We start from the raw sequence: 13,541 nt of genomic DNA on the forward strand, positions 1-13,541 counted from the left end.
ACTTTATTTTTGTACTTACATTGTGTTTTAAAGATTTTCAGTTATTACAGAGAGAAAGACAGTAGAAATTTAGTGCTATTTTACAGGATTAAAAAAGGAGTGGAGGGGCTTCCCTGGTGGTGCAGTGGTTGAGAGTCCGCCTGCTGATGCAGGGGACACGTGTTCGTGCCCCGGTCCGGGAAGATCCCACATGCCGCGGAGCGGCTGGGCCCGTGAGCCATGGCCGCTGGGCCTGTGCATCCGGAGCCTGTGCTCTGCAACAAGAGAGGTCACAACAGTGAGAGGCCCGCATACCGTTAAAAAAAAAAAAAAAAGACAAATGATAACAAGTGTTTTTGGTGATTTGGAGAAAAGGGAACCCAAAAAAAAAAAAAAAAAAAAAAAAAGGAGTAGAAAAAATCATGGAATAAACAAAACTACAACTTTCATTAAGTCTTTCCTATCTCTTTGCAGTACTATGCAGGATGACCTTTTTATTCTTCATGAGCAAGAATATGACAGTTTGCTTGAATCCGTCTTTAAAACTGAGTTCTTGAGCCTCTTAGCAAAGCGTTATGAGGAAAAAACCCAGAAGCAACTACCTCTGAAATTTAGCAACATGTAAGTTGGGATCTGGGGCCTTGATCTCACTGTTGAGGTCCAGGCTGAGAGGAGGGGAGGCCTACGGGGTGGGGGGATGGGGTCTGACTGGCTTGGGTGCCTCTGAGGAGCCCTGGGTGTCTTGGCTTCCCCCGTGGACTCTTAGGGCCTGCAGAAGACAGTCTGGATGGTTGCCACAGGCTTTGAAAACGTCACTTTTGCATTTCTGTGAGATAATGACTTCATTGGATGGTGTATCTTATCCTTTGAACAAAGGTCACCAACGTGAGGCCAGGAAAAGGCAGATTTTTTATATCACCAATAAAAGAATATTTTATTTAGCAGAGCAGAGGCAGTAGTGTAAGGCTGAAGCAGAACAAAGTAATCGGAGTGGAGCTTAAGTTCCCAAGATCAATGCATAATACAGGGTGTTGCTGGGGCATTTGGAGACTTGGGGGCTGTGGGTGTCTTGTGTCTGGGCTCTCACCTTCATTTGCTTTAACAACATTGTCTCGTGGACCAGACACTGGCGGAGTGTTGAACTTCTAATCTTACGTTTGCTGAGTGAGTTATTTGGCTTTTTTTTCCGTCATAATTTCCCCATCTATAAAATGGGGATATCCTCCACTCTTCCTACTCACAAGGAAGAGGCCAAAGTAAAGCCTTAATCCCGTAAGGAGGGGACCTTACCATAACTCATGCTGCTGTGGTTACAGTGAAACAGATACTGGAAACAGAATGAATTCATTACAGCTTTTCCAAAGAACAATTTGGCCATGAGTACAGGGGGCAATTATTTTTGTCTGGGAATTTGTGATAAGGGAATAACTCAAAAAAAGGAAGAATATAGCCAAGCCACTCAATAGAATAGGCGGCTACTTGCAATTATGATTTTTCTGTCTTACAACATGAAAAAATATAAGGTAAAAAAAAGCAAAATATGAAACTGCATTATGTAGGCATATAGGTAATGTGGAAAATAAAAACTGGCTGAGGAGTTCTGCAGTTGTGAGTAAACTTCCCTTTTATTTGGGAAGGGAAGTATTGTCTTTTTCCTCCCTGGGGTAGGGGTGAGGGTGGAGGAATAGAACTGAAATAGCAGCCACATTCTGTGCAAAGAAGATGTGAGCTGTCTGTGTCTGGCATCTCTCGGTCCTCCACAAACACAGACCTGGGCAGTCAGAGAGAAACACAGTGACATGCCCAGCGGGTGTGGCCTGGTGGTTGGCCTTTTTTTCTGTTCCCGGGTCAGTCCCACCTGTATCCACTTGACAGAGTGACAAAGCACCTGTACTGGGGTACCTCCCTCACCAACTGGTGTCTCCCAGGGTCTGGACCCGAATGCTCTGCCTCTGTCAGGGAACCCCACAGACTGTCATGCCTGGCCGCTGGGCCCGGTGCCTGTTCCGATGATCCAGCCTTGCCTTGTTTTTATAGCACGTTTGCCCAGCAGCACAACGCCATGCTGGGGTCTATGAGCCGCACTTTCTCACTGCTCCATCTCGAATTGTTAATTCCAACAAATATGCTTGTTGCAGGCTTGAACTCAAGTTGAAAAAGGAGAACTGGGGTCCCTGGAGTGCAGGGGGCTCCCGGCAAGTGCAATTCCACCAAGGCTTCGGTGACCTGGCCATCCTCAAGCCCAGCAACAAAGTGCTGCAGGTCAGCATCGGACCCGGGCTGCCCAAGAACTCCCGTAAGTGTTCATGGACCCCACAGGCGGGACCACTGCTAGGCTTCTGGGCTTCCCGCCTGGCCCTCCCTCACCCTGCCCTGAGCCAGACTCTTTCCTACCAAATGCTCATAACACTGCATAGATCTGCAGGGCAAAGAACCAGTACTTTGACTGCTTCCTGTGGCCGGGGTTTGCTTCAGATTGAAACATCTCAGACTAAACCAACACCAAGGCAAATGGGCAGGTTAAACTTTTCTGAAAAATTTTGTAGTTATGTGTAGTCTTCCTGGCATTACAGCATGAATTGTGTTTAAAACAAATCAGTTTGCTGGCTTTACACTTCCCAGCCCTTTCCAGTCCGATCTTGTCGACAGTACAAACCTCATCCTTTCTGTCAATTTTATTTATTTTTTTATTTTTAAAATAAATTTATTTATTTATTTATTTATTTATTTTTGGCTGTGTTGGGTCTTCGTTGCTGCATGCGGGGTTTCTCTAATTGTGGCGAGCGGGGGCTACTCTTTGTTGCGGTGCGCGGGCTTCTCATTGCGGTGGCTTCTCTTGTTGCGGAGCACAGGGTCTAGGCGCCTGGGCTTCAGTAGTTGTGGTATGCGGGCTCAGTAGTTGTGGCACACGGGCTTAGTTGCTCCGCAGCATGTGGGTTCTTCCCAGACCAGGGCTCGAACCCGTGTCCCCTGTATTGGCAGGCAGATTCTTAACCTCTGCACCACCAGGGAAGCCCTTTTCTCTCAATTTGAAAGAAACTGACCATATTTACCAGCTCCCTACAAGGTTTTGCTTTGTTACTGTGTATCACATTTAATACCGCCCTCCTTCACAGTCAGTTGCTTCAGTAGAAGACATACATGCAGTAACTGACAGCACAGTCTGACTTCTTTACTGGCCTTTGATTCTTTTTCTATTTATAAATGATATTTATAAAATTATATTTATAAGGCACAGTCTAGAGTAATTACATATGCTATGTACTCATATAATGTAGATATCTTTACAGAATGCAGCCCATGTGTACGGTCGATGAAGAGTATGCCAGGTCTGGAATTCCCTGGTGGTCCAGTGGTTAGGACTTGGTGCTTTCACTGCCGGGGCCTGGGTTCGATCCCTGGTTGGGGAACTAAGATCCCGCAAGCCACATGGCCAAAAAAAAAAAGAGTATGACAGGTATAAAATAGGCCTTTATGACATCTGTCTACAAGGCGCACGTTGGCACGTACTATATAACTCACTAATACAGTACAGAGAAATAGCCACTCAGAAAATGTTGGTATATATCTGTGTATCAGTTGGTATTTGCGGAAGACAGCACATTTAGGTGGGATTTTTTAAAGAGACTTTTACATAAAAAGACTGCAGGGGTGTTGGGAGGGCTAAGGGAACAAAGTTGGGACTCGGGCAGAGAACAGCAGGATGCCACTGTTACTCTAAGGATATAGGTAGAGGAGACCCCAGAAAAGAATCTGAAAAAGAATGTATGTATATCAGGGTTACTTTGCTGTACACCAGAAACTATAAATCAACTATACTTCAATTTAGGGGAAAAAAGGAAGAGATACCCCAGCCCCTCTCTCCTCTGGCACCCCAGTCTCCTGCCAGTGCCTCCCACTGACCAAACCCAACTGGAATGCAGAGGCCTAGCACTCCATTGGGCTCAGAACCCAGGGCACAGAGCACGGCAAAGGAGAGCTGCAGATAACCAGCAAGATGTGTATGAGCAATGCTCAGCAGGCCTCAAAGTGAAACGTTGTCTAATACGGTGTTTTATTATATCTTCATGGGGAAAAGGGGGCAGGAAGGGGGACACCCTAACCTGGCCTCCTCCCCTTGCCCCAGGACCTGAGACCCAGCTCCTCTGCATTGTGTTGTCATGCCTTATCACTTCCTGCTCTTCTCTTTACTAGGAATTCCCTCTGCACCCCTCTTCCCGCTGGTTTAATCAGCTTCACGTCCTGAAGCTCCTTCATGTCCCACTCGAGACCTTGTTTACTGTGTTCCTTTCCAACACATAGTCTCTGCAGAGATCTCATCTGGCCCCCAGTGGCCCTGCCGCCCCAGCCCTAATTCTGGCCCACGTGAAGCTCCATTTGGCCCTGCTTGTTTTCTAACACTTGCACGTCTGTGTCCAGGGTATCAGTCTGCTTCTACCCTTCAGGGTCTCTGTGTTGACTTCGAAGACGGTAGAACGCAAACTCTGGCAAGAAAGGCTCTGGACTAAAGCAGAGGTGCTGGAGCTGCCGTGTCCTTCACGCCAGTGACCATGGTGTGCAGCAGACACAGCCTTGGCTTCTGCAGTGCTGTGGTCAGAACATGAGTGCGAACATTCAGATTTCTCCTGTCTCTTGGCAAAGTCTACAACAATAGAAACCCCTTTGTAAGCTTATTAATAATACCTCTTTGTAAAGCTACTGGCTCTGACATTTCAAATCCCTCCCTCCATCACATGTCCTCCAGCCCCTCCTATTCAATAGCTGCCAGGACAATTCTTCCCTCAAACAGCCGTCTCCACTGCAACCAGTCTCCTGCAGATCCGACGGAGACCTGCGTTCCAAACTTCTCAAAAGTTTTGAGAAGCAAAACCAGTAGCACCAATTTTAACTTTGTCTTGCTGGTTTATTTCAGGTCCTACCCGAAGGAACACCATTCAAAGCAGAGGTTATTCCAGTGGGACTCACAATGCCAACTACCCAATGAGAGCTGCCCCTCCACCACCAGGTAAGCCAAGCATGCACCATAGACTAGACCCAGATGTGTAAAATACCTTGAGGAAGAAACGCATTAGCCAATAAGTGCTCACATATTAGCCAGCCGTGAGCCATTTCAGTGCCAGATGTACTCCTCCCAACACAATGGCCCTACCTGTGACCCCAAAATCCAGGGAAGGTATGTATGAGCTAGTGAGAGTGCACTGTGGCTGAGTTAGCGATTTGCATTTCCTTACCTGGCAATGTTACCTCCCTTAGGAAAGGCGTTGTACCTCAGTAAGAGGAAATAGAGCTCCTTGTCCATGACGACCAGAATGTCGTCAGCTTTTAAGTTGTAGGACACTGCGTCTATGGAAATTGGAGTTTGCAAGGTATAACCCCACCACTACTCAGCTCCAGCCAAATACCATGACAATACTTTGCAACTAGTTAACAGCTGAGTGAATAAATAGAAAGTCTATTCTTTTTTTTTTTTTTTTTTTTTTTTTTGCGGTACGCGGGCCTCTCACTATTGTGGCCTCTCCCACTCTCCCATTGCGGAGCACAGGCTCCGGACGCGCAGGCTCAGAGGCCATGGCTCAGGGGCCCAGCCGCTCCGCGGCATGTGGGATCTTCCCGGACCGGGGTACAAACCCGGGTCCCCTGCATCGGCAGGCGGACTCTCAACCACTGCGCCACCAGGGAAGCCCGAAAGTCTATTCTTAATCAGATAGAATCTACGAGAACTGCTCCAAGAAATAAAGTAATATCTGAGAGAATACAAAATTGATTCAGAAAAATTTTTGATCTTATGTTTCATTTTTCTCATTTTTTAAAATAATAAAAATATAGCATGCAAGTCAAAATCCAAACCCAAATAAATGTAAGAGGTTTTGCCCTTAAAAGAATCTGTTTAGTATTGGAAGAGTAATCTCAAAACTCACAAAATGTTTTTCCATCACTCACAATTCAGTTAATAAGAAACTGCCCCCAGAGCGTTTGATGTTAATAAGTTTAGGATTGTAGGTCTGAAAAGGGTCATCTTGGGACCACACTTGACTCAGATCATCCCAGACAAGGGAATTTATTTGTAGCAGTGTCCAAAATAAGCAGTAAAAAGCATTTCTTTTGTCTCCTGCTCTGGAATCTCACAGTTGCATGCTAAAGTATGGACAACCATGCCTATCAGTGAGAAACTAATTCTCATCTCTTTTGGAGTTCCCATCCTGCCTGGCCCAGCTGTCTTTCCTCCCCTCTGCCTTTATCCTTGAAGAAAATCCAAGCACAAAAGAACCTAAGAGAACCAGTGTAGTATTTTGTTACTACTTATGCGCCAGCCACCCGTGCAAAATCCTGGCCAGAGCACCTGGAAAGCTCATTTGCCTCAGCTGTGTTGGCCACAGTCGGCTCAGACCAAATACCTGACCTTGAGCACAGCTCCCAACCTCTGTATGTGACAGTTTCTTCACCAATAAAATGAGGCATTTGGACCCCAATCCCTTACATCAGTACTTTTCATACTATCTATGATGAAGGATCAAGGGCTTGGGGTTTTGTTTTGTTTTGTTTTGTTTTGGGTTTTTGTGGGTTTTTTTACTTAATTTTTAATCCATCACAAACTATACTTTTGTAAGATATAATAAAAGTTACTAGAAGAATGGAATTTTAAAAGCATTCAAAATGTAAGCCAAAATTTCTTACTAGATTCAACAGACATGAGATATGTCTGTGAAACTGCTGTGTATGTTTCTAAATGCTTGCTCTTAATTTCTGAGCTTATTGATGGTGGGTGGGTCATGAGTGGCATGGAGCAGTCCATCTGTAGGACCCCTTTTGAGTATCATGGCCCTAGAACACGTCCCACTCTGGATGCCCTTCTGCTGTCCTTGGCAACCTTGGCAGCATGTGGGGTCTCACCAAGCTCCTTGTTTCTTTCATGAAGAAACTGACACTCTGAAAGGTCAAGTATCTCGCTCAAGGTCAACACAGCTATCAGAGGCAGAGCCAAACCTGAACCCCGAGTGGCCTTATAAACTAAGGGTCATCCCACTGGTACCAAAGAGTTCTTCTCTTAATTCGGATGGAAGAGGTTTGCTTTATGGTGGGTTTACCAAAAGCGTGCCTTGAGGAGCCTTGTTCCCCTTCCCTCTTCCCCAAATCTGTCCGTGGGAGAAGAGATGAGAGCTTCTCCATACATAGCTTGGAATGACAGTGCCGCCTTCAGCCAAGGTGCACGGTTTGGAGCCCAGCACCAGAGCCTGTTACTTCCCAGATAATGTGATCCTGACCAGGGACAGTCTGGCTAAGACAGCTTGCTCTCTCCAGATTCATCCAACCGACGGCCACATCTCCCCTGCCTGTGTGGGGTGCTCCCTTCACCTCCCACAGCAGGCTCCTGCAGAGGACACCCCGGACTGACCCCTTGAAAATGGATGTCCAGCTGTTTAAACAGCTGCCTGCCAGCCCTCCTGAATCACAACGTCATCATTTTTCTTAGACCCAAGAATGTGCCTCCCAACTAGTTGCAGGCTTACCTTTCTTTGACCATTGGCTTTGAAACCCCTGAACATTTGGTGGTTCTAAAGTCAGGATCAACAGGCATGCATGAGCGTCTGCTGGTTGCAGGCACTGGCCAGGCAGTGTACAATGTCTTGGGCTCTGTTCCTCGCAAAATATGAGAAGTTATGCCCTCCCTTATTTCAGAAGGGGAAACAGGCCTGGCAAAGCTAAGTAACTCACTCTTGGCTAACGGGCGGAAAACAATTTGGAGAGCCTTTAGCATAGGATCAGAAATTTTCTGCTTTGTTTTCTCCTCTTTCCCACTTTCTAGGCTACCATCAGAATGGAGTCATTAAAAACCAGTTTGTGCCGCATCCCCACGCCGCTGGAAACCAGAGGTCAACTCAGAAGAGCCTGTGCCCTTCTATGGCTCGCCCACCGTTACCGCGACAACAGTCCGTTGGCTCAGACCGAGTGTCACAGACGCCGGAGAGCTTGGATTTCCTCAAGGTCCCAGACCAGGGTGCTGCAGGGTAAGAGCCCCACCTCCCATGGGTGAAACTCATGACCTCCATCTCCACCAGCCACACCAAGGATCAAGGATTTGGGGGGCCAACCATGCATGATTCTCAGGGTTGGTTTTCCACCCACGTGTGTTGTCATCCAGCCCCAAGGCTGTGAAGCCCTTGGTTGCCATTTTCTAAAAGTACAGGCAAGTTGATCCCACACAGCTCATTCCCCAGAGAGGCCTTATCTCGGAAACATCAGAAGAGGGGTCCCCTTCCACCCTGAGATCTGAGCGCTCTGTGACCTTTTTTGCTCTCTGGGATGGTTGAGGAATAATGGGTGTTTCGATTTATATCTGTGCCTGAAGTTGTGTAAACACAACAGCTCGGAGAGTCTTTAGATACATAATACCATCCCAGCATTCTGTGAGATGCAGATGTGTGGTTATGAGGACAAATCTTCAGGGCTTTAAAATGAGACCCTCTCTGCCTTTCTATAACAGAAAATGAAGAGGGGAAGAAAAGAAACCAAGGCTTTTTAGTTGGAGGAAGTAAAGATTCCTGGAACTCTGTGTAGATATTCAGAGTTATCAGTGTAGGAAGGGGGTTTGCTGGGTCCTGTGGAGTCACCAGGCATATCCCTAGAGCCAACTTCAAGACAAGTGAACTCTGCCGGGCGGGTAGATTTTGGCACCAGTAAACAAAAGAACATTCCAGTAGCCCAGAGATGAACTACCCTAGGATGTAAGGAGCGCCTTGTCCCTGGAAGTGTTCAGGCACAGGCTGGATGGAAATCACCAGGCTGGGGTATTATAGAGTGATGGTGTCACATACCAGAGAAGCATGAGAATCCTGTTTCAGCCCCTGTTACCTGTCTAATATTGGACCTGCTCCTAACCCTCTCTGAGTTTCATTTTGTTTATCTGTACACTGAGGTAATACCACCAAGCTTGCAGGGTTGCTGGGGGCGGGGGAACGACTAGAGACAGTCTACATAAAACACCTACCATGGTTCCAGGCATGTAGGAGGCTACTCAGTCAGCTGTAGCTCGATGACAATGATGGTGGTGATGAAGCAATCATTATCTCATGGTGGATGAGCTAGTGACTTTTGAGGAATCTTCGGACTCTGCACAATTCTCAGCAGTTCTCTCTGCCTAACCTGATCGTGGGGTTACTGCAGCCCACTCTTCCCCTCCCTCCTGCCCACCTCCATTTTCTATTCTCACTATATCTATAGAATAATAAAGAACTTTCAAGTGTGATCAGGAGACTTGTGTACAAAATAGAGTTGTGCTGGGTGAGAGGCAACAGCTCCTTCCTCTGGGTAGGCAGCCACCCATTCACCTCCAGGTCTTCTCAAAGACCGCAGAGCTCTTAGGAACTTTTCCAGACGTCACCAGTTTCTTTCCTGGTGTTCCTTTTCCCCTAGCAAGTCTTACCTCATTTGGGCTACAGAGAGGAAAGCACCTTGGCTTTATACAAATGGCCGTCAGGAGAGTGGCTGCCACTTTCTATTAGATCTCTTTCTGTGCTCCCCCAACTCTTGCATAAGTAGCTCTATCCCACCAGTTTTAATGATCATGGTTTACCTGATTGGCTTGGTCTAAAGAGAAAGTTCTCACACTTTAATGTACACCAGAATCACCTGGAGAACCTCCTGGCCCACTTCCAGTATTTCTGATTCAGTAGGACCAGGGTAGGGGCCAAGATTTTATATTTCTACCAAGTTATGAAATGATGGTGGTGCTGCTGACCCAGGGAGCACATTTTGAAAACCACTTGTCAAATCATTTTGATGAAACCAGGGAAGTTTTGTATGAAGGTGAATTGGAAGGGTGCTGTTGAGGCAACTGGAGCCTTACTCCATAACCCAGGCCTATACTATTCAAATGGACAGAAGAAACTAAAATAATCAAACAAGACTTCCTGGGCCCAGTTTGATTTCCCAAACTAGGCAGGGGATTACAACCAGTCAGCAAAATGCACCAAATCTCTTAGCTCTGTCTGCTAGCTTCCTACTTGCTTTGGTTTTGGCAAGCAAAACCATCTTTCCAGCCTGCTTTGCAAGTTACAGACTTGCACACCAGCCAGCTGGGAGCATCTGTCAGCCAAAAAGCAGGCAATTTAGGAACATTGTGTCTTAACCGAGGCTGCTCCCTTCCAGCCCTCAGCTGTGCTGTTCCTTATTTAAGTCTTATCACACCCTTTGCCACCTTTAGGCCTAAAGATCACCTTTAGGCATATGTGATGCTATTTTGGCAGTGGCTGTGAGGCTTGAAGGAGAGGGAACCTTCACAACCATCTACTAGGCAGTAAGATCTTCCTGTATGTAAAACTTGTGTATAAAACTCATATGAGGCACACTGAGTCCTGTAGCTACAAGAATCCCAGCCAGCCTCCTCTTTGTACACTTAAATCTGCTTTGATGCAAATATTCCTTAAGAAATCATACTCTGATCAAAAGGCTGAGCTTTTTCTTTGTATTTATTTTCTAAAACACATAAAGTCAAAGTTAAAATAATTTCTAATGTGGCCAGAGACTTTAGACAAGCATTTCAGGGGCCTCGTGGTTACCTACATTCAACAGTTCTTCTTTGCCAAGAAAACATGAGTTGCATTTATTCCGTGGGACGTTGCTGGAGCAAACAGGGACCTTTGGGGTCCCGATCTTGTACCTTTCCACAGAGACGAAAGTTCCTGTTTACATTACAGTCCCAAACAGTGCCCTTGAATTTACCAACCTATAAAAGGGAGATTACCACCAAGTCTCCTTGGACTTTCAACTCTTGGGTTCATCTTTCCCTCTCCCACCCTCAGTGCACTTTTCTTTATAGACATATTTAGCATAAGCAGTCATCTCTTTTGGATCATGCAATGTGGATAAAATCAAATGGTGTAATTAGCACCTCAAGTTAATTCAGGAACGTCTTTGTCAGTTTATTTCGGGTTCAGTCGGTTTGGGTTTTATGTTTTTTGGGTTTTTTGTTTTTGCTTTTGGAGAGAACATGAAGCCTTCACTAAATTAATTACCACCCCAACTGGATTCTTTACCCTTGCCATGCCATGTTTGTTGTCATCGTCGTTATCATTGACCAGGAAAACTAAGATGTAGAAGGAATCATAATCTTGGAGTCCCTTAACATACCTTTTGAACAGTCTGATTCAGGGTCATGATCTTCCTGAGTCTCAGGGAAACAGAACAGCTAAAACAAGAATCCATATAAACAGTTCATTCATCTGCCTTTGCTCTGGCTTCACAGGAACACTTGAGTTGCCAATCAAGTGTGCTTTATATTTTCCCTCCTATAACTGAGATGTACATAATCTACCTCCAGTTCATTACTGGAGGCATTAAAACCCAGACTGGAAATGTTTTTTCTGTTGGCCTTTTTAATCCTGTGGTCCATTTCATGGGAGGACAACTTCAGGAAATTTCAAGATACTCCAGAGATTAATCCAGCTAGAAGTTGGAGAAACAGAAAAATATTGAAAGTGCTCAGCGGTAGGGCTTCTGGCCATGCCACAAAAGAAGGATCGATAGGAAAAATTTAAATGCTGCCTGTGTGTCTCTTGACAGGATTCTCCTAATGGAGCCATATTTTTCAAGGAGCTTAAAATTTCCAACAAGTGTCCAATAGCAATATTTCTTAACCCATAATCTGCAGGAGTAGCAGCCATATCCTGGCCCAGGCAGACACGAAGCTTAGGAATTCCTGGCATCCGTTCCCAAATTTCCAGTAATGTTTATAGATTCAACCTTTTGGAACAGAGCACATTTTAAAGAGCCAGTGAAATAAAATGCCATTATTTTCCTTCTTGGAATTTCAAGACATAAATTTCACATCTGCAGAACAAAGACATGATATTTGAAAGCTTAATCCCAGCTCACCCGGTCATAGATGAGGCATACCCGGGTGTCCCAGAGGTGTGGAGAGTGCAGCGAAGTTCACAGAAGGTGGAGAAAAGGTGGCCTGGCCATGTGCAGAGAGCACAGATTCACACTTGCAAGGACTGGGTATGAGTCCCGGGTCATTTGTTCCTTCCTTCATTGATTTATGCATTGAATATTTACTGAACCATGTGCCTTCTGTGTGCCACGTGCTGGCCACATGGATTGTTTTCACTGATTACCAGCTGACAACCTCGTGTACGTCACTTAATCCTCCTGCACCTTGGTTTCCTCACCTATACTGTATAATAGAGCTAATAATCAGAAACGTAAAACCCAATCAGGGTTTCAGGAAGATTAAATAAGGGTTTTGTAAACTATAAAGCACAATGCAACTTGAAAGTTTATATTTATTTTATGACTGTTATTCATGTGGTTTGGTCTTGCAGGGAAATATTAATATTCTACCAGGATTGAGAAGTGGGTGTCCCCTGGCCCAGTGGCTTTACTCTCAAGAGCTCAAACCTCTGGCCTGCATAGAGCTCTAGACACCATGAGGGGCTAAGCTTCAGGCATTGCTGGCTTTAATGGGGGGGAATGGGCAGCCTGGCGAACACAAGACAAGGGGGCGAGTCAGGGAGACACCCTCTCCCCATCCCGTTTCCCTGACACACACACACATCGAATAGCCATGCTGCTCTCTGTGGGCTCAGAGCAACAGCAGAACAGAGAGCTGAGAGGTAATACTGCAACAGATACTAGCTGCATTTCAATAACTAAATAAAGTCCAAAACTCCTTCTCCTGCTTTACTATTCCACAGTCTTTTTCTAGTTAAACCTCGTTTGCTCCAATCACTATAACAACCTACATCCCAGGAACAGAGCGAATGAACAATACCTGACTTTACAGCGCTTTGTTGTCATTGATGTCACTTGGCATTTTGTGTTCTTGTTGGCTTCTGGCCTCTTGTGAGACCAGGCAGCTATCCACGAGGGCTCAGAGGTCAATCGGCATCCTGATGTCTCAGGGCGAAAGCACCACTTGGTCTTCCCAGGCACTAAAACAGGGCTTTTCTAGCAGTGCAGGTTTTCACAAAGCAAACTGGGTATAATGTGCTTGATTACTCAGGAAACTTTGTGGTGTGGGTTATAATGTGACTGCATTAGATGTTTAATTCCCTACTCAGAAAAAGACCTGCTGTAAAAGCAAAGGTGCCGTAGCCGAGCTTCCTCATGTGTTTCTTTTCTTAATGAAGAACAGACACAATAAAGTGGTAAATGTGTACAATCCCTTGGTATCCACGGGGGATTGGTACACACACACACACACACACACACACACACACACACCCCAGATACAAAAATCCATTCATGCTCAAGTCCCCTTATATAATATGGCATAGTATTTGCATATAACCTATGCATATCCTCCTGTGTAGTATAAATCATCTCTAGGTTACTTATAATACTGAATACAATGTAAATGTTATGTAAATAGTTGCCCTGCCCAGCAAATTCTACTTTTGCTTTTTGGAGCTTTCTGGAATTTTTTTTCTGAATATTTTCCAATCTCAGTTGGTTAAATCTGTATCTGGGATGCAGAACCCATGGATGTGAAGGGCCAACTGTACAAATTACCCTGAAACGACGGGTCACATAGTAACAGGAAAACTAAATTACACTGTGCCAGA

The 13,541-nt window shown here is 45.5% G+C and overlaps 1 protein-coding gene across 2 annotated transcripts in view; it reads left to right on the forward strand.

The window, feature by feature from the left end:
- The window catches only part of MYO1E (myosin IE), a 233,041-nt gene that overhangs the window by 187,541 nt on the left and 31,959 nt on the right, over positions 1-13,541 (forward strand). For both annotated transcript variants that reach the window (XM_007458891.1, XM_007458892.1), the window contains exons 23-26: positions 454-600; positions 2,118-2,275; positions 4,892-4,984; positions 7,784-7,985. In XM_007458891.1, coding sequence (XP_007458953.1) covers positions 454-600; positions 2,118-2,275; positions 4,892-4,984; positions 7,784-7,985 — 600 coding nt within the window. The remainder of the gene's footprint in view (positions 1-453; positions 601-2,117; positions 2,276-4,891; positions 4,985-7,783; positions 7,986-13,541) is intronic.

Source organism: Lipotes vexillifer, unplaced genomic scaffold (assembly GCF_000442215.2).
Source record: "Lipotes vexillifer unplaced genomic scaffold, Lipotes_vexillifer_v1.1 scaffold102, whole genome shotgun sequence".
In the NCBI taxonomy this organism is placed as follows: domain Eukaryota; kingdom Metazoa; phylum Chordata; class Mammalia; order Artiodactyla; family Lipotidae; genus Lipotes; species Lipotes vexillifer.